Below are 25,223 nucleotides of genomic sequence, written 5' to 3' on the forward strand. Positions count from 1 at the left end.
AAAACTATCACTGTTTGCAGACGATATGATACTATACGTCGAAAACCCGGAAAAATCCACAACAAAACTACTAGAGCTAATAAATGAGTACAGCAAAGTAGCAGGTTACAAGATCAACATTCAAAAATCTGTAGCATTTCTATACACTAGTAATGAACAAGCTGAGGGGGAAATCAAGAAACGAATCCCATTTACAATTGCAACTAAAAGAATAAAATACTTAAGAATAAATTTAACTAAAGAGAGAAAAAACCTATACAAAGAAAACTACAAAAAACTGTTAAAAGAAATCACAGAAGACTTAAATAGATGGAAGGGTATACCGTGTTCATGGATTGGAAGACTAAATATAGTTAAGATGTCAATCCTACCTAAATTGATTTACAGATTCAATGCAATACCAATCAAAATCCCAACAACTTATTTTTCAGAATTAGAAAAACCAATAAGCAAATTTATCTGGAAGGTCAGGGTGCCCCGAATTGCTAAAAACATCTTGGGGGAAAAAAACGAAGCTGGAGGTCTTGCACTGTCTGACTTTAAGGCATATTATGAAGCCACAGTGGTTAAAACAGCATGGTATTGGCATAAAGATAGATATATCGACCAATGGAATCGAATAGAGTGCTCAGATATAGACCCTCTCATCTATGGACGTTTGATCTTTGATAAGGCAGTCAAGCCAACTCACCTGGGACAGAACAGTCTCTTCAATAAATGGTGCCTAGAGAATTGGATATCCATATGCAAAAGAATGAAAGAGGACCCATATCTCACACCCTATACAAACATTAACTCAAAATGGATTAAAGATCTAAACATTAGGTCTAAGACCATAAAACAGTTAGAGGAAAATGTTGGGAGATATCTTATGAAACTTACAATTGGAGGCGGTTTTATGGACCTTAAACCTAAAGCAAGAGCACTGAAGAAGGAAATAAATAAATGGGAGCGCCTCAAAATTAAACACTTTTGTGCATCAAAGAACTTCATCAAGAAAGTAGAAAGACAGCCTACACAATGGGAATCAATATTTGGAAATGACATATCAGATAAAGGTCTAGTATCCAGAATTTATAAAAGAGGTTGTTCAACTCAACAACAAAAAGACAGCCAACCCAATTACAAAATGGAAAAAAGACTTGAACAGACACCTATCAGAAGAGGAAATGCAAATAGCCAAAAGGCACATGAAGAGATGCTCAATGTCCCTGGCCATTAGAGAAATGCAAATCAAAACCACAATGAGATATCATCTCACACCCACCAGAATGGCCATTATCAACAAAACAGAAAATGACAAGTGCTGGAGAGGATGCGGAGAAAGAGGATGCACACTTATCCACTGTCGGTGGGAATGTCAAATGGTGCAACCACTGTGGAAGGCAGTTTGGCGGTTCCTCAAAAAGCTGAATATAGAATTGCCATACGACCCAGCAATAGCATTGCTGGGAATCTACTCAAAGGACTTAAGGGCAAAGACACAGACGGACATTTGCACACCAGTGTTTATAGCAGCATTATCTACAATTGCAAAGAGATGGAAACAGCCAAAATGTTCATCAACAGACGAGTGGCTAAACAAACTGTGGCGTATACCTACGATGGAATATTATGCAGCTTTAAGACAGACTAAACTTATGAAGCATGTAATAACATGGATGGACCTAGAGAACATTATGCTGAGTGAGTCTAGCCCAAAACTAAAGGACAAATACTGTAAGGTCCCACTGATGTGAACCGACATTCGAGAATCAGCTTGGAATATATCATTGGTAACAGAGACCAGCAGGAGTTAGAAACACGGTAAGATAATGGGTAATTGGAGCTGAAGGGATACAGACTGTGCAACAGGACTAGATACAAAAACTCTAAAATGGACAACACAATAATACCTAATTGTAAAGTAATCATGTTAAAACACTGAATGAAGCTGCATCTGAGCTATAGGTTTTTTTTTTGTTGTTGTTGTTGTTGTTTTGTTTTTTGTTTGTTTTTGTCTGTCTGGTTGGGTTTTTTTTGTTGTTTTTACTATTATTATTACTTTTATTTTTTTTCTCTATATTAACATATCTATATCTTTTTCTTTTGTGTTGCTATTTCTTCTAAACCGATGCAAATGTACTAAGAAACGATGATCATGCATCTATGTGATGATGTTAAGAATTACTGATTGCATATGTAGAATGGTATGATTTCTAAATGTTGGGTTAATTTCTTTTTTTTCTTTTTTCCATTAATTAATAAAAAAATTTTTAAAAAGCACCTAGAAATAAACAAAGGATATAAATAAAATAACAAATCATTACTGGTGGATATTATAATAAACACCTGACTACATGGAGAGAAATTCAGTGCTCCTATCTACAAATTCAATGCATTCCCATTATAATCCCAATAGACATTTTTATGAAACTTGAAAAAATTCATGTTCATTTGGGAATGAAATGTAGAAAAATGGGTAACAGAAATCTCAAAAATGCAAAGCAATGTTTTATCATGTGTCAAATATATTATCAAACTCGACTGCAATTAAAAAGAGAATAAATAAGTAAATAAATGGTCAAAACAGAACTCAGAAACTGATCTATGAATATGTCGAAATATAACCTTAAAGATCAAAGTATGTAAATATGATACTACTTTAATTTTAAAAAAATTGTATATGTAAATGTATTGTCTGAAACTCTATGTGTCAAAATTGTCTTTGGAAGATAACATCATGGGAAAAATGAGTAAGGATTATTTTTGCTCCTAATTATGTAGAAAAATTATCATGTGCTCGATATGTGTAAAATTACAAACATAAACACATATTACATATTTCCTCAGCAATTAAAAGAATTAGTGCATTTTTTAGTGCTTAATACAAATAAGCAACTAGAATTCAAAAACTACTTCAATTTTAGAAAGCATTGAATTTATGTAATTGTTTAACATTTATGGTAGAGTTTTCCCCCATCCTTCAGACATGATATAACCCACTAGCCTAATCCACACATCTGTATGCATACACTTAAATGTCATTTTAGAAATATAATTTTTAAATTTAAACACTTACAAATCTATTAGACCTTCAACTTTTAAATTACAGTCATTTATGCTTGATGTAACATAAAAGGCAATGTCGCTGAAAAGTTTAAAGAAATCCTATAGTTATTTTATCTATTTCCCAAACAGTTGAAAAATGACTATATATTATTTTGATGTAATATATGTTTCAGGTATTTTGATATATGATCAGAATTCAATACCAACAATAGAGTCAACGATAACTACGACATCAATTGAAAAGGTTAAGTATGCAGGAACGAATCTTGGAGTCAATGCCTATGAATTTAGTATCTGAAGACCTTTTATTACACAGATAAAGATTGAGTATTTGGTACACCCTGTGGCTACAAAAATGACCAAGCATGGTCATCATTCTCAAAAAGAGAGAGATCTTAAAAGAACAGAGGACTCATAATTGTCAAAACCTATTTATATTTTAGGCTGAAACATCTCTTAATATAATTGATAAGTTTACTACTATAAGAAGGAGTAAATATAATTTTATTCATCCTAAAATTCTATCTTTCAAGTTTTAAAGAATGTTGCTTAGATTTAGGGTGCATAATTTTAGTACTACATAAACATACATCTTAGCCTTATATTAATTCAATAAGCTACATTGTGTGCCCAACTGAAGCTTTATCATTCCCAAACAAGAATTTCTAGAATGCTAAGATTGATTCTTACAGGGGAGGCCTTTCTTTGTGATGGCTATAATATAATGACAAAGAGGTTATAAAACACAATATTTGGGACATATAGCAAATTAAATAATACTGCCAAAGTTTAAAATTAAAATCATTACTAGATGTTATATATGCAATGATGAACCCTCGGCCTTTATAATTTTATACTTGTTCTCTGGGACCTTATATTTATGGTTAACCCTCAAACTTACGTATTCAGCCCACATTTATCTTATTAAATTTTGACTTGTATGTCCAATTGCCTTCTGTGTATTTCCAGGTGTATACCCTACAAGCACCTCAGCCCAAACATGTCAAAAACTGAACTTCTTACTACTTCAATAAAAACCTGGATCCACATTTCTGTCAGTGGATGGCACCAATGTGTTCACCATCCTCAGTAAACATAGAACTATTGGGAGAATATCTTAATTTGCTCTCTCTCTCATCCCTAACAATAAACACGAAAGATATCCTGCTAATTTTATCACCTAAAATTGTCTTTAATCCAATCCCAATGCCTACCGTTCTAGTTCTAGCTCTCATCCTAGTATAGTAGAAAGTTAATGAGCAATTTTCTAGAGTCAGAGGATTTGCCTCCAATGCTGGTTTAACCACTTATTATTCATGTGGTCTTGGGCAATTTACTTAATTTCTCTGTGTGATGCTAATTCATATTTAAAAGGGAAAATTATTATTATTTGCATTCACTGTGAACAACATAATCCTGGAACATGGTAGGCAATGCCTCCTAAAAATAATATTAGTAGTTTTAACTTGGACAACTAAAACAGCAAGGTATCCCATGTGAAAGGCATATTCCAGGCACCTTCTAGAGTGATCTATCTAAACTGAAAATCTGATCATTCTATCACTGTGAAAAATTACTTAGTGGCCTCCTACATCCACAAAAATAAAGACGCAAGCTCCCTAATACATATGCAGGCCCTACCTTTTGGTTACCTCCCTAGTATCATCTTACAACTTCCTGTTTTAACACTTCACCTTGCAATGTCATTAACTCCATATATCATCATGATTTGTTGAGAATCTTTGCTAAAAAAAAAAGGCATGATCCTTCCAAAGTAAAAATATCCAACAACAATCGAATACACATTCATCTCTAAGCACATGGGTCAGTCTCCAGGATAGATCATATGTTGGATCATAAAACAAGTCTCAGTAAATTCAAGAATGTTGAAATAATATGATGTATCTGCCCCAACCAAAACAGAATGAAGCTAGAAAATAATAACAAAGAGGGAAATGGAAAATTCACAAATATGTGGAAATTAAACAATGTACTTTTTTAAACAACCAATGGGTTAAAGAGGAAATCAGAAGGCAAATTAGGAAATATCTTGAGGTGAATGAAAACAAAAATACAACATACAAAAACCTATGTGACGGAGTGGGCCACAGTGGCTAGCAAGCAGAGTTCTCCCCTGCCATGCTGGAGATCTGGGTTCGATTCCTGGTGCCTGCCCACAGGGGAAAAAAAATGACCTATGGGATGAAGCAAAGGCAGCGTTGAGAGCCAAATTTATAGCTCTAAATATTTGCATAAAAGAAAAAGGAAGAATTCACATCAGAGACTTAACCTCAAAACTGGAAGAACTAGAAAAAGCAAAGCAAAGTAAGCCCAAAGTGACCAAAAAGGACATAACAAAGATTAGAGGAAAGATCAATGAGAAAGAAGAAAAACAATAGAGAAAATCAACAAAATAAAAAGTTGGCTCTTTGAAAAGATCGATAAAATTGACAAAACTTTAATAGACTGACAAAGAAAAAGGGGATACAAATACCAAAAATCAGAAATGAAAAGTGAACTTTATTACCAACCCTGCTGAAATAAAAAGGACTGGAAGAGGGTACTATGATCAACTATTCACCAATAAATCAGATAAAATAGAGGAAATGGCAAATTCTTGGAAACACACAATCTACCTATAGAGTCATCCCCAGAGAACTTCTTTTATTGCTCAGATGTGGTCTCTCTCTAAGCTCACTTGGCAAGTGAACTCACTGCCCTCCCCACTTTGTGGGACATGACACTCACAGGGGTATAAATCTCTCTGGCAACATGGGACAAAACTCCTGGGATTCACCAGGACCTGGCATCGTGGGATTGATAAAACCTTCTTGGCCAAAAGGAGGAAAAGAGAAATAAGCCAAAATAAAGTTCCAGTGCCTAAGAGATTCCAAAAAGAGTTGAGAGGTTACCCTGGAGGTTATTCTTATGCATTATATAGATATCCCTTTTTCAGTTTATGGTGCATTGGAGTGGCTGGAGGGAAACACCTGAAATGGTTGAGCTGTGCTCCAGCAGCCCTGATTCTTGAAAATGATTGTATAACAATATAACTTTTAAATATGGCTGTGTGATTGCAAAAGTCCTATGCCTAATACTCCTTTTATCTGGGGTATGGACAGATGAGTAAAAATATATGGATAAAAAATAAATAAACAATAGGGGGGATAAGGGGTAAAATAAATTGGGTAGATTGATAAACTGGTGGTCAATGAGAGAGGGGTAAGGGGTATGGTATATATGAGTTTTTTCATTTCTTTTCCTAGAGTGATGCAAATGTTCTAAAAATAATCATGGTGATGAATACACATCTGTCTGATGATATTGTGAGCCAATGATTGTCCACCACGTATGGACTGAATGTGTGTAAAGATTTGTCAATAAAAATACATTTTTTTTTAATTATACAATGGCAAGAACCTAGAATAGTCAAAACAGTTTTGAAGAAGAGTCACTCTGGCTCATTTCAAGAATTAATATAAAGATACAATTAAATACACACAAAATTTCTCCAGTCTGAAGAGCAAAAAGAAAAGAGAAAGAAAGAAATGAATACAGCTTAAGGAACCTATGGGACACCACTGAGGATACCAATCTATATATCATATGACCTCCAGAAGGAGAAGAGAGAGAGAGACATAAGGGGGATATACATATATTCAAAGAAATACCGCTGAAAGTGTCCCAAATCTTATAAGAGATATGTCATGCAATTCCAGAAAGCACAACAAATATCAAACAGGTTGAAGCCAAAGAGATCAACACAGAAATACATTATACTCAAACTGCTGAATATCAATGACCAAGAAAGAATCTTGAAAACAGGAAGAAATAAACTGTAAATCACAAAGAAGAGATCCCTTTTAAAATTAACAACAATTTCTCACTATAAATTTGGATGACAGGAAGCAGGCAGAGTACATATTTAATCAGCTGGGAAAAAACAAAACAAAGCAAAAAAAAAACCCTGGTATCCAAGAATAATAAATCCAGCAAACGTCCTTTGAAAATGAGGGAGAAACTAAGATATTATCTGATAAACAAAACCTGAGGGAATTTATTACCACTAGACCTTTCTTACAAAAAATGCAAATGTATAAATTCTTGTCACTGGACGCACAATGCATAAAGATGTAAACTGTGACAACAACATAAAGGGAAGTGTTAGAGTGATAAAAGAACAGAATATGTGTAGGCTATTGAAGTTAAATTGGTATAAATATAAACTAAACTGTAATGGAGTTAGGTTGATAAATTTAATACTCATAACAACTGTAAAGAAAATATCTAAAATATTTATATGGAGGGAAATGAACAATGATTTAAGAAGGCTCACAATGAAAGATCACCCAAACAAAAAGGAAAGCAGTAATGAGGAAAGAAGTGGTGAAATAAGAGAGAATAACACTTGCAAAAAAGCAATTAGGAAAAGGGTAGAAGCTAAGTCTTACCTTATCAGTAAATACATTAATGTAAATGGTTTAAATTCTTTGATTAAAAGGTAGAGATGGGCAGAGTGGATAAAAAAGCATGACCAAACATATGTTGTTCCCAAAAGACTCACCTCAGATCCGAAGACAGAAACAGGTTGAAAGTGAAAGGGTGGAAAAACTATGTCATCAAATAGTAATCAAAAGAGAGCTTGTGTGGCTATACTAAATCAAATAAAATAGAATTTAAATCAAAATCCAGTAGAAGAGACAAAGGTGGGTATTGTATATTGATAGAAGAGTCAATTCAATAAGAACATATAACAATCATAAATATATATTCACCTAACATCACGGTCCCAAAATATATGAAGAAAATATTGACATAATTGAAGCGAGAAACAGACGAGTTGACAGAAATAGTTGGAAGTATCATACACCACTTTCAATTTGGGATAGAATATCTGGACAGAAAACCAATAAGGAAATACAGGACCTAACAATATTATAAACTAACTCGATACAACACACTTAAATGGAAACTTCAACCAATAGAAGAATACACATTATTTTAAAGCAAACATGGATCATTCTCCAAGACAGGTCATATGCTAGGCCACAAGAGAAGTCTCAATAAACATAAAGAATTTGAAATCATACAAATAACTTCTCCTGCCACACTGGAGTAAAGTAAAAAATTAATAACAGAAAGAAAACTAAAAATTTTACAGGTAAGTGGAAATTAAACATCACACTGTTAACCTTAATCAACCAATGGATTAAAGAAGAAATCACTTAGAAAAAAATTGAAAACAAAGACACAACATACAAAAATTTATGGGATACACCAAAGGTAGTTCTCTGTGGCATATCTGTAGCTGTGAATGCCTAATTTAAAAAGGAAGGTTATCTCAAATTAATAACCTAACTCCACACATTGAGGTACTGAAATAAAGATGACAGTAAACATAAAGTTATCATAAGGAAGGAAATAAGATTAGAGCAGAAATAAATGAAACAGATAACATAAAAACAACTGAAACAATCAACAAAACTAAAATTGGACCTTTGAAAAAAATTAATATAATAAAACAAACCCTTAGCCTGACTGAGAAAGATGAAAAGGGAAAGGTACAAATACTAGAATTAGAAATGAAAATAATCACTATTGACCTTAGAGACAAAAAGATAAGATACTATTAATTTTATGCCATCAAATTAGATAATCTAGGGGGAAGAGACAAGATGGAGGTTTAGCAAGGTGTGGGATTTGGTTTGTCCTCCAAAACAGCTATTAAATAACCAGGAACAGTACAGAACAGCTCCTGAGGCCATGTTAGTGACCGGATACACAGCATACCCCAATCTGGACCAGCTGGACTGGCTGCAAGCCCCCAAGAACCGTGAGTTCCCCAAGCTGTGGTGGCTGGCACCCCTCCCACACAAGCTGCTTCCCAGAGGGGAAAGGAAAGAGACTTTACCAGCAGCAGGGGCTGAGCCCAACCAAATGCCAATTGTGGCATTAAAACAAATTCTGACTACTAAAAATAGGCCCCCAGCTCAGGTGAACCTGGTCAAAGCGGAGGTCACTCATTTTAGCCCCGGTGCCAAGGGGGCAGGGCTAATGAAAAAAAATTAAACAGAGGTTTTTGTGGCTGTGTTTCTACAGAGGCTTGACTGCCTTTGGATACAGCAGCAGGGCTTCTCAGGCTGCAACTACCCCAGGCATAGGCAGAAACAAGCTCATTTGAGGGCTTGTCTAGAGCTTATGCCTTCCCCATGGGAGGGGTGAGGCCCAACTCAGGTAGAATCCCTCCCCCAAGGAATTCAGACACCAGGGCTTGGTAATTTGAAGACATTAAAACCAGCCTACAACCTCTCGTCGGTCTCCACCACACCCCCAGCCAAAGTTAAAGGTACCACATCATCTTATGCTGGTGGGACCTGCAGGCAGACAAGCACCACATACTACACAGGATAAGAAAAACAGAGCCCAGAGACTTCACATGAAAGTCTTTCAACCTGCTGGATCTCACCCTCAGGGAAAACCAACACAGGTGACTCTTTCCCCAATAGGAGGCCAGTTTGGTCTGGGAAAATCCAGCTGGGGTCTATAATACCTAATTAGATGCTCTTAAGGGTGGGGGGGAAAGGCATCATACAGGCAGGGCAAGAAACAAGGAAACAAAAACTGAAAAATATCTCCTCCATTAAACAAAGCTTAAGCTAGTGGTGCAGAAAAAAGCTGAACTGAATGTCAGAGAACAGACAGATAACAAATTCATCCAGCAAGAAAACTCTAGGTAAAAGAAGTGAAAACAATCTCCAGCATAAACTAATTAAGGTAATTCAATGCCTAGATGCCAGCAAAAAATAACAAATCACACTAGGAAAATTAAAGATATGACTCAGTCAAAGGAACAAACCAACAATTCAAATGAGATACAGGAGTTGAAACAATTATTTCAGAATGTATGAACAGACATGGAAAACCTCATCAAAAACCAAATCAATGAATTGAGGGAGGATATAAAGAAGGCAAGGAATAAACAAAAAAGAAGAAATTGAAAGTCTGAAAAAACAAATCACAGAACTTATGGGAATGAAAGGCACAGTAGAAGAGATGAAAAAAACAATGGAAACCTACAATGGTAGATTTCAAGATGCAGAAAATAAAATTAGTGTACTGGAGGACGGAACATCTGAAATCCAACAAGCAAAACAAAATATAGGGAAAAAAATGGAAAAATATGAGCAGGGACTCAGGGAACTGAATGAAAGTATGAAGCGCAGGAATGTAAGTGTTGTGGGTGTCCCAGAAGGAGAACAGAAGGGAAAAGGAGGAGAAAAACTAATGGAGGAAATTATTACTGAAAATCTCCCAACTCTTATGAAAGACTTAAAGTTACAAATTAGATAATCTAGACAAAAGGGAAAATTTGCTAGGAATATACAAATTACCTAAATTGACAGAAGAAGAAATGGGAAACATCAACAACTGTGTAACAAGTAAGAGATTACATCAATAATTAAAAACCTTTCACTAAAAAAAGGTCCAGGACCAGGTGGCTTCACTGGTAAATTCTAACAAACATTTAAAGAAGAATTAACAACAATTCTTCTCAAATTCTTCCAAAGAATTCAAGAGGAGGGAACTCCTTCTAATTCATACTATGAGTTCAGCATTATACTGGTACCAAAGACTGATAATGACATTGCAAGAAATGAAAATTACAGCTGGTTTCTCTTATGAATATAGATGTAAAACAATTATAAACATATATGCACATAACATTGGGGTCACAAAACAAATAACTAAAAACCAAATGCAACAGCATAATTAAAAGATTATTCACGATGACCAAGTATGATTTATCCCATGATGCAAGGCTGGTTCAACATGAGAAAAGCAATAATATACTACAAATGGAAAATCCACATAATTGTCTCAATAGATGCAGAAAAGGCATTTGACAAAATCCAGCAAAATTTCCCAATAAAATCACTCAGAAAATTGTGAATAGAAGGTAATTTCCTCAAACTGATAAAGAGTTTCTATGGAAAACCCACAGCTAACATCAAACTCAATGGAGAAAAACTTAAAGCCTTCCTCTTAAGAAAAGACACAAGACAAAGATGCTCTCTTTGATCACTGCTATTAAACATTGTACTGGAATTCTGTACTGGAATTAGGCAAGAAAAAAGAAATAAAGGGTATCCAAATTGGAAAGAAAGATGTAAAATTATCTCTATTTTCAGAAAAATTCCTATTATTTACAGGAAATCCAAAGGAATCCACAAGGAAACTCCTAGAGCTAATAAACAATTTCCACAAAGTGGCAGGGTAAAAGAGAAATATGTAAAAATCAATTGTTTCTTAAAGAAGTCTGTATAATGATAGCTTTTGTAATATGACTGTGTGATTGTGGAAACCTTGTGTCTGATGCTCCTTTTATCTACCTTATCGACAGATGAGTAAAAAATATGGATTAAAAATAAATAAATAATAGGGGGAATAAAGGTTAAAATAAATTCAGTAGATTGAAATGCTAGTGACCAATGAAAGGAAGGGGCAAGGGGTATGGTACACATGAATTTTTTTCTGTTTTCTTTTTATTCTTTTTCTGAATAGATGCAAATGTTCTAAGAAATTATCATGATGATGAATATACAACTATGTGATGACATTTTGAGTTATTGATTATATAACAAGCATGGAATGCTCACTTTATACTGAAACTGCTGCTTGGACCTGAGGCCACAGAAAATCTCTTTTCCCTCAGTTGTGACCTTCCTGTGGCAGAAGTCCAGCTCCCTGGGTTCTCTCAGGCAGGGTCTTCAGAACAAGCAGACCTGGAAGCCTGCTTTCAGGGAAGCTGCTAACCTGGCTGTCAACATGGCCTCCATTGTGTGTGTGTTGGTGCAGGGAGGGGGTTGCATGCTCCCCAACAGGCTTAGGTGAGGCAGAATCTGAATCACTTGGCCCCCTTGGCACAGAGCCAGGGTCTTACAGAGGTACAGTCCAAAGTCACCAGCTTGCCTTCCTCCAGGCACCCACAGTTCAGATCTGGCTTGTCCTTGTCATCCTCCGGGAGTAGCTGGGGCGGCAGGGGGGCCCCGTCGATCCAGTGCCAGCCCTGGGAGCCTCTCCGGGCCCCCACCCAGGTGTACTTGGTAACTTGGTTTCAGCTCAGGAAGTCCTGCACGTGACTCAGCAGGGGCAAGGAAGCATGGTGGGCTGAACAGAAAGCCTGGCTGGCCTCCCAGGTCTGAGCTTCCACAGGGAGGTAGAAACAGTATTCCTCTGACCACATCCAGTCCTTGGGGCATGGTCGGCAGCTGCCCCCGACTCTAGAGGCCAGGACCACAATGGTGACAGCAGACACTGCCAGGAGCACTGCCATAACAGCCAGGGACCAGCGCAAGGACTTCATGTACATGGGGAGTCCTATGAGCGTAATCGCCCGGGACAGCTTTCTCTCACCACCGATCTCCGCGCCGGGCAGCAGCGCTGCACCCTCCTTCCCCAGCCCCAACTCCTGGCAGCGGCAGCAGCCCGCGGGGGAGCCCGAGGAACCCGCAAGCCCCTCCGCAGGGCTGGCGCTGCCCTTGGCATTTCGGCTCCGCTCGGCCCAGGCTGCGGGGTAGGGCGCACCGCGCACCCACGTGCTGCCCGGGGACGGAGTCCGCGACAGCAGCGAGTGAGAGGCCGAGGCGTGGCGGGAGAAGGCTGGGGACTCCGGCACCCTCACCGTGAGGAAACGCGTGTTTGTATGTGGATGTTTTTTAAAAAATCAATTGTTTCTACACACTAGCAAGGAACAATCTGAAGAGGAAATTAAGAAAACAAATTCAACTTTCAACAACATCTTTTAAAAATCTAGGAATAAATTTAATCAAGGATATGAAAGACATAAACTGAAAACTATAAAAACACTGCTGAAAGAAATAAATGAATCTAAATAAAAAGCAAGACATGCCATGTTCCTGTATTGAAAAACTTAATATTTTTAGATGTCAATATTACCCAAAGCTATCTACATATTTCAATGCAATCTCTATCAAATTTCCAGCAGCACTTTTTTTCAGAAATGGAAAAGCCAACCCTTAAATTCATATGGAACAGCAAGGGACCCAAATAGCCAAAACAATTGTGAAAAAGAATAAAATTGGAGGGCGGAAACTTCCCTATTTTAAATTGCATAACAAAGCTACAGTAATCAAAATGATTTAGTACTGTTATAAAGATAGATATATATACCAATAGAATAGAATTGAAAATAAGAAATAGACCCATACATCTATAGCTAATTGATTTTTGGCAAGGGTGCTAAGTACACACAATGGGAAAAGAAGAGTCTCTTCAACAACTAATGTTGGGAAAACTGAATGTTCATATACAAAAGAATGAAGCAAGATCCCCTACCTCACAGCACAGTCAAAATTTAACTCAAAGTGGATCGATGACCTAAATAAAGGAGCTAAAACTATATTTCCAGGTGACAGGTGGATGGTGGAAGGGAAAGTGTATGTTTGGTGGATATGGAGTGTTTATAAATTTTTCTAAAGGACACATCATCTTAAAATTTTAAAATTTTCCACAAAAAGAAGACACTAAAATTCTCTAAAAGAGGAAATGAAAATGGGTTTCAGAGGGAAGGAATTAAGGATTATAATGGCTTCAGAACTCTCAATGGCCATACCTAAAACTTGAAAGTAATGGAGCAATATTCTCAAAAAGTTGAGTGAAAATTATCTCCAACTCAGAATTCCATACTTTACTAACCTAACAAGTATAAAGATACAATAAATATATTTTCTGACTTGTGAAGTGTCAAACTGTATCTTATCTCTTTTGTACCTTAGGAGAAATATTAAAAAGAAATTACAGTTAAAAATATAAACCAAGAAGAGAAAACTATAGTAACTGGAGTCTCTAGTGCATAAGATAGATGAAAGGAATTCCCAAAGTGAAGGTAAAGGGAACAGACATCTGTGTAGGAGACCTAGAAAAGACCAGACAAGATGGGATAAGGAGGACAGAAGATTCTATGACCCAAAATAAAAGAGAAGAGCAGAAAAATTATATTATTTGATGTTTAATGTCCATACAAGTATTATGCATTAATAAGTAAAATTTTAAAGGAAAAAGTCAATAAAGTAAAAAATTCAGACAATGAAAATTTAAAAGAAAAAACTGCCAGAAAAACTGCACTGAAAAAAACATTAGAAACTTTTTGGGAAGAAGAAAAATTATAAAAGAGAAAACTTGAATCTATATGAAGGAATGAAGAACACCTGAAATAATAAATGTTAGCAGATAATGTCAGTGAAGATAGCAGATATTTCTTATTTTTAAATTTCTGTACAAGATAACTTGCTTTTAAAAGCAAAAATAATAACAAGGAGGACTTGTAGAATTTATAATATATGAAGAAGTAAAATATTTGACAACAATAACCAAAGGATGAAAGGGAAGAAAACAAAATATAATATCTTCCATTTCAGGTGAAGTGAAATGTTACTTGAATATAAACTGTGACAAATGCTCTTGTAAACCATGGAGCAACCAGAAAAAAAACAATAAAACAAGGAGATAATGCTAATACATGGGTAGTGAAAATAAACTGAATATTTTAAAAATATTCCTTTAAATGAAAAGAGAAAAATGGAACAAAAAAACAGATGGGAAAAGTAGAAGACAAATACTAAGTATATAGACTAAAATCCAGTTATATCAATATTTACATTAAATCTAAGTGGACCAAAACATACAGCTAAAATATGGAAATGTCTAGACAGGTTAGGAAAAGAAAAACCCAACTCTAAGCTGTCTATGACAAATCCCCTTTAAATATAAAGGCACAGGTAAGTTAAAGTATAAAAAATGATATACTATGCAAACAATAAGATAAAATCTGGAGATTTCACAACACATCAAAAGTTGATTTCAGAACAAGGAATATTACTACGAATAAGGAGGGCATTTCATCATGAAAGTGGGGCTGATTCATCAAGGGCGTATAACAATCCTAAATGTGAATACACCTAATCAGAAAATTTCAAAATTCACAAAGTAAAAACTGACAAAACTAAAAGAAGAAATAGACAGATTATCACATGCATTTGTAGATTTCAACACACCTCTCTCAGTAATTAATAGATCAAGTATAAACATGTAACATATGAGGATTATAAAGCAAAGCTCAATATTGGAAGGATTGAAATAACACAGTCTATTATCTGACCACAATCAAAGAAGAAATCACAATTTGAACATAATGAAAATGAAATACCACATAAAATTTGTGAGGTGATGGTAAAGCAGCGCTCAAAAAGAAATTTATAGCTTTAGGTGCTTATGTTAGGAAAGAAGAAAACTACAAAATCAATGAGCTAAGCTTCTACCTTAAAATGATAGAAAAAGAAGAACAAATTAAACTCAAAGAAAGTAAAAGGAAGGAAATAATAAATGGGTAAGTAGAAAATGAAAGAACAATAGAGAAAAGCATTGATATGATATGATCATTTTTTCGGAGAGAATAATAAAATTATAAACCTCTATTTAGCTAGCTTGACCAAGAAAAAAGGAGAAAACACAAATTGTAGTATCAGGAGTGAATGGGGAATCATTACTACATATGTTTCAAACATTAATAAAGACAATAAGACATTTTATGAAAATTATGTTAAGAATTTATGTCAACAATTTAGCTGAAATAGTTGTCATGGATTGAACTGTTTCCTCCAAAAACAACATATTCAAGTCCTGTGAATGTGAAGTTTTTAAATAGGATCTTTAAAGATACTATTTGTTAAGATGAGGCCAAACTGAATTATAGTGGACCTTATTAAACCAATTGTGTTTGTTAGCTAACTGATGGAATGCGAAATACCAAAACAGGAACAGCTTCTATGAAGGGGAATTTAATACATTACAAGTTTGCAGTTCTAAGCCTGTGGAAATGTTCAAGCTAAAAGGCACTTAGGGAAAGATACCTTAACTCAATGAAGGCTTCTGCATCTACAACACCTCTGTCAGCTGGGAAGGTACACAGGTCTGTTGCTCCTGGGCTCCATTCTTTCAGCTTCTGCTCCTGTGGAGATTCCTCACTTTGCTTCTCCAGGGCTGGCTTTCATCTCTTGGCTTCCCTTGGCTCTTTCCAGGTTCTGGCTTGCTTAACATCTCATGGCAATGTCTGCTGGGCTCCAAGCGTCTCCAAACATGTGTGTCTCTGTTCCCCACGTGTCCGCAACAGTGTCAGCTCTGCTGTGAAGTTTCTGTCGGCTCTGAGGCTTCTGTCGCTTCTCTAGGCTCTGTTCTTTCTGTCGTTTCTGTTTCTCTCCAAAATGTTTCCTCTTTTGAAGGAGTCTAGTAATCTAATCAAGACCCACCTGGAATGGGTGGAGTCACAGCTCCATCTAAACACAGGCTAATACAACTGGGTGTGTCACATCTCCATGGAGACACTCTAATAAAAAATTCCAACCTACATTACTGAATCAAGATTAAAAGAAATGGCTGCTCCTATAAGATTGATACGGATTAAAACATGCCTTTTCTGGGGTACAGAATAGATCCAAACCACCATGCCAATATTACTGGTATCTTAATCAGCAGAGGAATTTATACACAGTGAATAAGAAGGCCATGTGGTATAGGCAGAGATTGAGTTATGCTTCCACAAATCACAGAACACCAAGGAACAATATCAAAAGCCAGGAGAGAGGCATGGAAGGTATTCTCCCATTTTAGAGAAAGCATGGCCTTGCCGACACCTTGATTTCACATTCTAGCAGCCAGAACCATTAAAAAATAAATTTCTTTGTAAACCATTGATTGTGCACCATGTATGGACTGTGTGAGTGTGAAGATTTTTCAATCTCTAAAATAATAAAATAAAAAATATTCTTTTTTCAAACTGAATACTATTTTACAGCAACTCTGTAAATTAAGACAATGAACTAATACTCTGAAAGACATGGTTACATAAAAAATGACAAAAAGATTTAGAAAATATAAGTTGTCCTATATTTTATAAAAAAATTGTTATTAACTTCTTATATAACTTAAAATCTTCTACAAAGAAAACTGGAGGCTCAGATGGCTTCATTGTTGAATTCTATCAAACATTAAAAAAAAAATTAACACCATCCTTACAAGTATAAAATCTTCCAGAAATAGAGCATTGCTTAAATCATTTTAAAAGATTAACACTACTTTGATAGCAAAACTAGAAAAAGGGGGTAGCTATATAATCAGATAAAATAGACTTTAAGCCAAAAACTTATAACAAGTGACAAAGAAGGACACTATATATTAATAAAAGGGTCAATTCAACAGGACATATTTATAAATACATAACCTAACAGTGGCGCCCTAAAATATAAGAAATAAATATTAAGATATTTGAAAGGATAAATAGACAATTGTAGAATAATAGATGAAGATTTCAAAATGGCTAGAACATATGGACAGAAGGCTAATAACGAAATGGAGGACTGGAACAACGATACGAAGCAACCAGACCTAACAGGCACAGTCAGAACTACGCACCCAACAATGGCGGAATATACATTCTTCAGGATATACCACATGTTAAGTCACAAAAAGTCCTCAGTAAACTTTAAAAGATTAAAATTATACAAAACATTTTCTCCAACCACAATGGAATGAAGCCAGAATCAGTAGCAAAAGGAAAACTGGAAAATCCACAATAAGTGGGAATTAATCAATGAGTCAAAGAAGAAATCAAAAAAGAAATTGGGAAATATCTGGAAAGGAATGAAAATGAAAACACAACATGCTAAAACTTATAGGATGAACTTAGTGGGAAGTTATAGCTATGAATGCTTAGATATAAAAAAGAAGAAAGATCTCAAATCAATAACCTGATTTCACATCTGGATGAACTTGAAAAAGAAGAGAAAACTAAACCTAAAGTAAGCAGAATGAGAGAAATAATAAAGAGTTGAGATATATGAAATAGAGAACATAAAAACAATAGAAAGAATAAATGAAACCAAGTTGTAAAAGATCAGTAAACTGATAAACTTTTAGCCAGACTGACAAAGAACTAACAGGAGAGGGTACAATAACTAAAATCAGAAATGAAAGGGGAGACATTACCATGGATCTTGAAGAAATTAAAAAATTTACCAAAAAATATATGAACAACTTTATGCCAACACATTATATATTCTAGAGGGAGTGGACAAACTCCTAGAAACACACAGCTTACCTAAACTGACTCATGTAGAAACAGATCTCAACAGACCTATAACAAGTAAAGAGATGGAGCTAGAAACAAAAAATTCCCAATGAAGAAAAATGCAGGACCAGAGAGTTTCACTGGTGAATTCTACCAAACATTCAAAGAATTAAAACCAATCCTTCTCAAACTTTTCCAAAACATGGAAGAATTATCTAAAACATGCTATGTAGCCAATTTACTCTAAGACCAAAGCAATTTAAAAACATTACAAGAAAAGAAAACTACAGAACAATTTCCATTATGTATACCGATGTAAAAATCCTCAATAAAATACCACCAAATTGAATCTAACAACATATTAAAAGAATTATACACCATGACCAAGTGGGATTGATCCCAGAAATGCAAGAGTGGTTGAACACAGGAAAACAGACAGATGTAATGCACTTCCCTAATAAAATGAATGAAAAAAAAATCACATGATCATCTCAATTGATGGAGAAAAGGCATTTGACAAAATACAAACCCTTTCATGACAAAAGCACTCAGAAAAATAACAGTAGAAGGGAACTTCCTCAACATGGTAAGGAGCATATATAAAACCCACAGTTAAGATTACATTCAATGATAAAAGACTCAAAGTCTTCCTCAGGACAGGAACAAGACAGCGACAACAAGACAGCGACGTTCATTTTCACAACTGCTATTCAAAATTCTACTGTCCTTGCCAGAACAAATAGACAAGAAAAAGAAATAAAAGACATCCAAATTGAAAAGGAGGAAGTAAAACTATCTCTATTCTCAGATGGCATGATCCTTTACGCAGAAATTTCCAAAGAATGCACAAGAAAACTACTAGAGTTGATGCACAAATTCAGCAAAGGTGTAGACTACAAGGTAAAAATGCAAAAATGAGTTGTGTCCCTGTGCACGCAAAAAATATTAGTTAATAGAAATTTTATAAACAACTCCATTAACAATAGCCCCTAATAGGATAACATTCTTAGGAACAAATTTAACCAAGGAGGTGAAGTATTTGTACACTGTAAACTACAAAACATCATTGAAATATAAAGGAGATCTTTATAAATGGCAAGCCATCCCATATTCATGGATAGAAAGACACTATTATTAAGATATACTACTCAAATCTATCTAAAGATTCAATGCAATAACTATTAAAATTCCAGCAGCCTTTTTTGCAGAAATGGGCAAGCCAATCCTCAACTCATATGGAATGCCAAAAGGTCCCCTGTAGCCAAATCAATTTTGCAAAGGAAGAACAAAGCTGGAAGTCTGACAGTTTCCAATTTCAAAACTTACTGCCAATCTACAGTAATCAAATCCATGTTGTACTGGCACAAGAATAGATATATATGCCAAAGGAATACAATTAATTGTTCAGAAATAAACTCACACATCTATGGAGAATTGATTGTTAACAAGGTTTACAAGTACATAAATTGAGGAAAGAATGGTCTCTCGAACAAATGGTGTCGGGAAAAATGGATATACACTTGAAAAAAGAATGCAGTTGGACACCCACCTTATATCATATACAAAAACTAAATGGATTAAGAATGTAAACATGGGCGAGTTACGATGGCTCAGCAGGCAGAGTTCTCGCCTGCCATGCCAGAGGTCCTGGGTTCAATTCCCAGTGCCTGCCCATGTTAAAAAAAAAAAAAAATGTAAATATAAGAGCTAAAACCGTAAAACCCTAGTGATAATAAAAGGGAGCCTTCATAATACTAGATTTGGTAGTGATTTCTTAGCTGTGACAACAAAGACACTAGGAACAAAAGAATAAAAATAAGATAAAATGGGATGGGCTTTGTCAAAATTTAAAACTTTTGTACATCAAAGGACACTATCAAGAAAATGAAAAGACAACCTACAGAGTAAAAGAAAGCAATTGCAATCTATATATCTGGTTAAAGATTAAAATTCAGATTATATTAAGAACTGCTACAATACAGCAGCAACAACAAAAAAAGACAAATAGGCCAATTAAAAAATGGGTAAAGCAACTGAATGGACATTTTTCTAAAGAAGACATAAAAGTGGCAATAAGCACATGAAAGGATGTTCTACATCATTAGTCATGAGGGAACTATAAATCAAAACTACAATGAGATAGCACATGACACCTACTAGAATGGCTATTATTAAAAAAACAAAGTGTTGGTGAGGATGGTGGTGGCGCTATAGAATGGTACATCACAATGGAAATCAGTTCAGTGGTTCCAGAGAAAGTTGAAAATAGAATTATCATATGACCCAGCAATCCCATTTCTAGGTATATACCCAAAAGAATTGAAGGAAGAGACTTGAACTTGAACAGATATTGGTACATCAATGTTCATAGAAGCATTATTCAAAATGGCCAGAAGTTGGAAGTATCCATTAACTGATGATGGATAAACAAAATGTGGGATATATGGTCAATGGAATACTATACAGCCATGAAAAGTAAGGAAATTCTGGTGCACAAAAATTCAAGTCATCATCATGTAGAGTAAAATAGCCTAGACACAAAAAGACAAATATTGCATGCTCTCACTTATAAGAAGCAAACTTCATAGAGACAGATAATAGTTTATAGGTTACCAGGGGCCAGGTAGGTGTGGCAGGAAGATGGTACTATAGCTTAATGGGTGAAGAGTTTCTGTTTCAGGTGATGAAAAAAGTAGCAGTAATAGATATCGGTACTAGTAATACAGCATTGTGAATATAATTAATACTAGCGAATTGCAAACTTAAATATGGTTTAAAAGGACATTTTTAGTTGTGTATTTGTTATTACAAAGTTTAAAAATTAAAAAAAAAGCAGTCATCTCAATGAAGTTAAAGAACAAGTAAAGCTTGAATAAGTATATGAGAGATCAAATAATACGTTGTGGTCAGAATGCAAATATCTCAGAACAGATCTGGTAGCTATGAGAAGGAAATCTGAGTCCAAAATGTTAGATGTATGGGCTGCCCAAAATGATGGCAAAAAGTGATATGGAAAAGACAACTATCAGAAAGAAAGAACAGAGCCTAGAGAAGCGACAGAAGCCTCAGAGCCGACAGAAACTTCACAGCAGAGCTGACACTGTTGCGGACACGTGGGGAACAGAGACACACATGTTTGGAGACGCTTGGAGCCCAGCAGACATTGCCATGAGATGTTAAGCAAGCCAGAACCTGGAAAGAGCCAAGGGAAGCCAAGAGATGAAAGCCAGCCCTGGAGAAGCAAAGTGAGGAATCTCCACAGGAGCAGAAGCTGAAAGAATGGAGCCCAGGAGCAACAGACCTGTGTACCTTCCCAGCTGACAGAGGTGTTGTAGATGCAGAAGCCTTCATTGAGTTAAGGTATCTTTCCCTAAGTGCCTTTTAGCTTGAACATTTCCACAGGCTTAGAACTGCAAACTTGTAATGTATTAAATTCCCCTTCATAGAAGCTGTTCCTGTTTTGGAATCAGTCAGCTAATAATCAGGTTCAAGTTTGCTTTAGACTCAAGTAAGAAGATTAAGCCCCTTCCTGAATGAGGAAGGTCTCATCTTAACTGAAGTAGCCTCATCAAAAGATACTTACATCCCCAATAAACAAAAGCTGAAGGAATTCATCACTAGACCAGCCCTACCAGAGATGCTAACGAGAGTTCTGAAAGTTGAAAAGAAAGGACAACAGACAATAGATCAAAGCCACAGGAAGAAATACAGTTCTCCACTAAAAGTGATGACCTGTGGGAATATAAATATCAATATTATTATATTTTTGGTCTGTAACTCCACTTTTTACTTCCTATAGGATATAAGAGGCAAATGCATAAAAGGTAATAATAAATTAGTGATTTTGGACTCATAAAATATAAACATGTAATCTGTGACAAGAACAACATAAAAGTGGGAGGATGGAGGGTACAGGAACATAGTTTGTGTATATCATTAAAGTTAAGTTGATATCAAAGCAAACAAGATTGTAATAGAATTAAAATGTTAAATTTAAGCCCATGGTAACCACAAAGGAAATACTGGAGAATTTGCAAAGTTCACGCAGACAAAATTAAGAGTACAGGTGGCTAGGGACAGGGGACGGGAGAATGGGTAGTTAATGCATGATGGGTGTAGGGTTTCTGTTTGGAGAGATGGGAAAGTTTTAGTAATGGAAGGTGGTGAAGTCACCACAACATAGTGAATGTATGTGATCACACTTAATGGTTGCTTGTGAGGGGCCGACATGAGAAACCTTATGCTGTATATATATGTTTCCACAATGGAAGGAGGGAAGGGGGGGAGGGAGGGAGGGATGAAGACTTCAACTGAACAGATAATGACAATTAAATGCAATACATGATCCCAGGTGGATCTAAGACTGGAGAAGAGGCTCAAGAGAACATTATTGTGACATACAAAAAAATTGGAAAATAGATTATAAACACACATCAATGTTAAATTCCTTGAACTTGATAACTGCACTTAAGGTGATTACACAAATGAATATCCTTGTTCTTAGGAAATGTACATGGAAGTATTAAGAGTTCAAAGATCCTAATAATGGGTTTACACCCATAGAAATGGATTAGATTTAAGAACATGTTTATCTGGGGTATATACAGCTTCAGACCACCACAAATGTATATTAAAGAAGAACAGATCTGGTAGCTATGAGAAGGAACTCTGAGTCCAAAATGTTAGATGTATGGGCTGCCCAAAATGATGGCAAAAAGTGATATGGAAAAGACAACTATCAGGTTAAGGTCAAAATTCTTGAGGAATACTAGTACACCACATGGCAGCAAGCCAGAAAAAGATGCCAACACCAAATCAGAACAAACTTTGGTGCAGTGACACAAACCTCAGAAAAGAAGAGGATTTCATGAGAAGGCAAGGAAAGACTCCTGGCAACACTGGGGGTGGGAGGAGTTACTAAATCCAGTCTCGGGTATTGTGTGATACCCTCTATTGAATGTACATTAGTATTAAAAGCACAAAAGAAAGAATTATGGGCTCTGAAAGCAATAAGGTGGAGAAACTGTCTGTGAAGAATGTGGGAACATACAGAAAGAGTTCTAAATGGTGCAGAAAGAAAGGTATTATAGGTAATATTAAATAGAGTAACAAAGGGTAAAATAAGACTTTATAAGACACAAGGGCCTTTTACATGAGTGTTTTTTCTTTTTTTTTTTGTTTTGTTTTTTTTTTTTTGTTTTTTTTCTAGAGGATGATCCATTTATTTCAGGCATAAGTCAGTTTTTTTTTTTTATTAATTAAAAAAAGAATTAACAAAACAATTAGAAATCATTCCAATCTACATGTACAATCAGTAATTCTTAATAACATCACATAGTTGCATATTCATCATTTCTTAGTACATTTGCATCGATTTAGAAAAAGAAATAAAAAGACAACAGAATAAGAATTAAAACAATAATAGAAAGAAAAAAAACCAAAAAAAACAAAAACAAAAAACCTATACCTCACATGCAGCTTCATTCAGTGTTTTAACATAATTGCATTACAATTGGGTAGTATTGTGCTGTCCATTTCTGAGTTTTTATATCCAGTCCCGTTGTACAGTCTGTATCCCTTCATCTCCAATTATCCCTTCTCTTTTTTTTTTTTTTTTAAATTAACGGAAAAAAAGAAATTAACCCAACATTTAGAGATCATACCATTCTACACATGCAATCATTAATTCTTAACATCATCACATACATGCATGATCATCATTTCTTAGTACATTTGCATTGGTTTAGAAGAACTAGCAACATAACCGAAAAAGATATAGAATGTTAATATAGAGAAAAAAATAAAAGTAATAATAGTAAAATCAAAACAAAACAACACAAAACAAAACAAAAACCTATAGCTCAGATGCAGCTTCATTCAGTGTTTTAACATGATTACTTTACAATTAGGTATTATTGTGCTGTCCATTTTTGAGTTTTTGTATCTAGTCCTGTTGCACAGTCTGTATCCCTTCAGCTTCAATTACCCATTGTCTTACCCTGTTTCTAACTCCTGCTGAACTCTGTTACCAATGACATATTTCAAGTTTATTCTCGAATGTCCGTTCACATCAGTGGGACCATACAGTATTTGTCCTTTAGTTTTTGGCTGGATTCACTCAGCATAATATTCTCTAGGTCCATCCATGTTATTACATGCTTCATAAGTTTATCTTGTCTTAAAGCTGCATAATATTCCATCGTATGTATATACCACAGTTTGTTTAGCCACTCTTATGTTGATGGAGATTTTGGCTGTTTCCATCTCTTTGCAATTGTAAATAACGCTGCTATAAACATTGGTGTGCAAATGTCCGTTTGTGTCTTTGCCCTTAAGTCCTTTGAGTAGATACCTAGCAATGGTATTGCTGGGTCGTACGGCAATTCTATATTCAGCTTTTTGAGGAACCGCCAAACTGCCTTCCACAGTGGTTGCACCCTTTGACATTCCCACCAACAGTGGATAAGTGTGCCTCTTTCTCCGCATCCTCTCCAGCACTTGTCATTTTCTGTTTTGTTGATAATGGCCATTCTGGTGGGTGTGAGATGATATCTCATTGTGGTTTTGATTTGCATTTCTCTAATGGCCAGGGACATTGAGCATCTCTTCATGTGCCTCTTGGCCATCCGTATTTCCTCTTCTGAGAGGTGTCTGTTCAAGTCTTTTTCCCATTTTGTAATTGGGTTGGCTGTCTTTTTGTTGTTGAGATGAACAATCTCTTTATAAATTCTGGATACTAGACCTTTATCTGATATATCATTTCCAAATATTGTCTCCCATTGTGAAGGCTGTCTTTCTACTTTCTTGATGAAGTTCTTTGATGCACAAAAGTGTTTAATTTTGAGGAGTTCCCATTTATTTATTTCCTTCTTCAGTGCTCTTGCTTTAGGTTTAAGGTCCATAAAACCACCTCCAGTTGTAAGATCCATAAGATATCTCCCAACATTTTCCTCTAACTGTTTTATGGTCTTAGACCTAATGTTTAGATCTTTGATCCATTTTGAGTTAACTTTTGTATAGGGTGTGAGAT

The 25,223-nt window shown here is 35.4% G+C and overlaps 2 protein-coding genes across 2 annotated transcripts in view; both read right to left on the bottom strand.

Moving 5' to 3' along the window:
• Positions 1-25,223, bottom strand: part of ADAMTS6 (ADAM metallopeptidase with thrombospondin type 1 motif 6) — a 361,538-nt gene that overhangs the window by 156,861 nt on the left and 179,454 nt on the right. The window lies entirely within an intron of this gene.
• Positions 11,653-12,751, bottom strand: LOC143646384 (killer cell lectin-like receptor subfamily G member 2; the record flags this gene model as incomplete). The annotated part of the gene is given in 1 exon segment (XM_077115192.1): positions 11,653-12,751. A coding segment is annotated over 1 exon segment (795 nt), but the record flags the coding sequence as incomplete, so codon positions are not given.

The sequence above is a fragment of the Tamandua tetradactyla genome, chromosome 9 (genome assembly GCF_023851605.1).
Source record: "Tamandua tetradactyla isolate mTamTet1 chromosome 9, mTamTet1.pri, whole genome shotgun sequence".
Taxonomy (NCBI): Eukaryota; Metazoa; Chordata; class Mammalia; order Pilosa; family Myrmecophagidae; genus Tamandua; species Tamandua tetradactyla.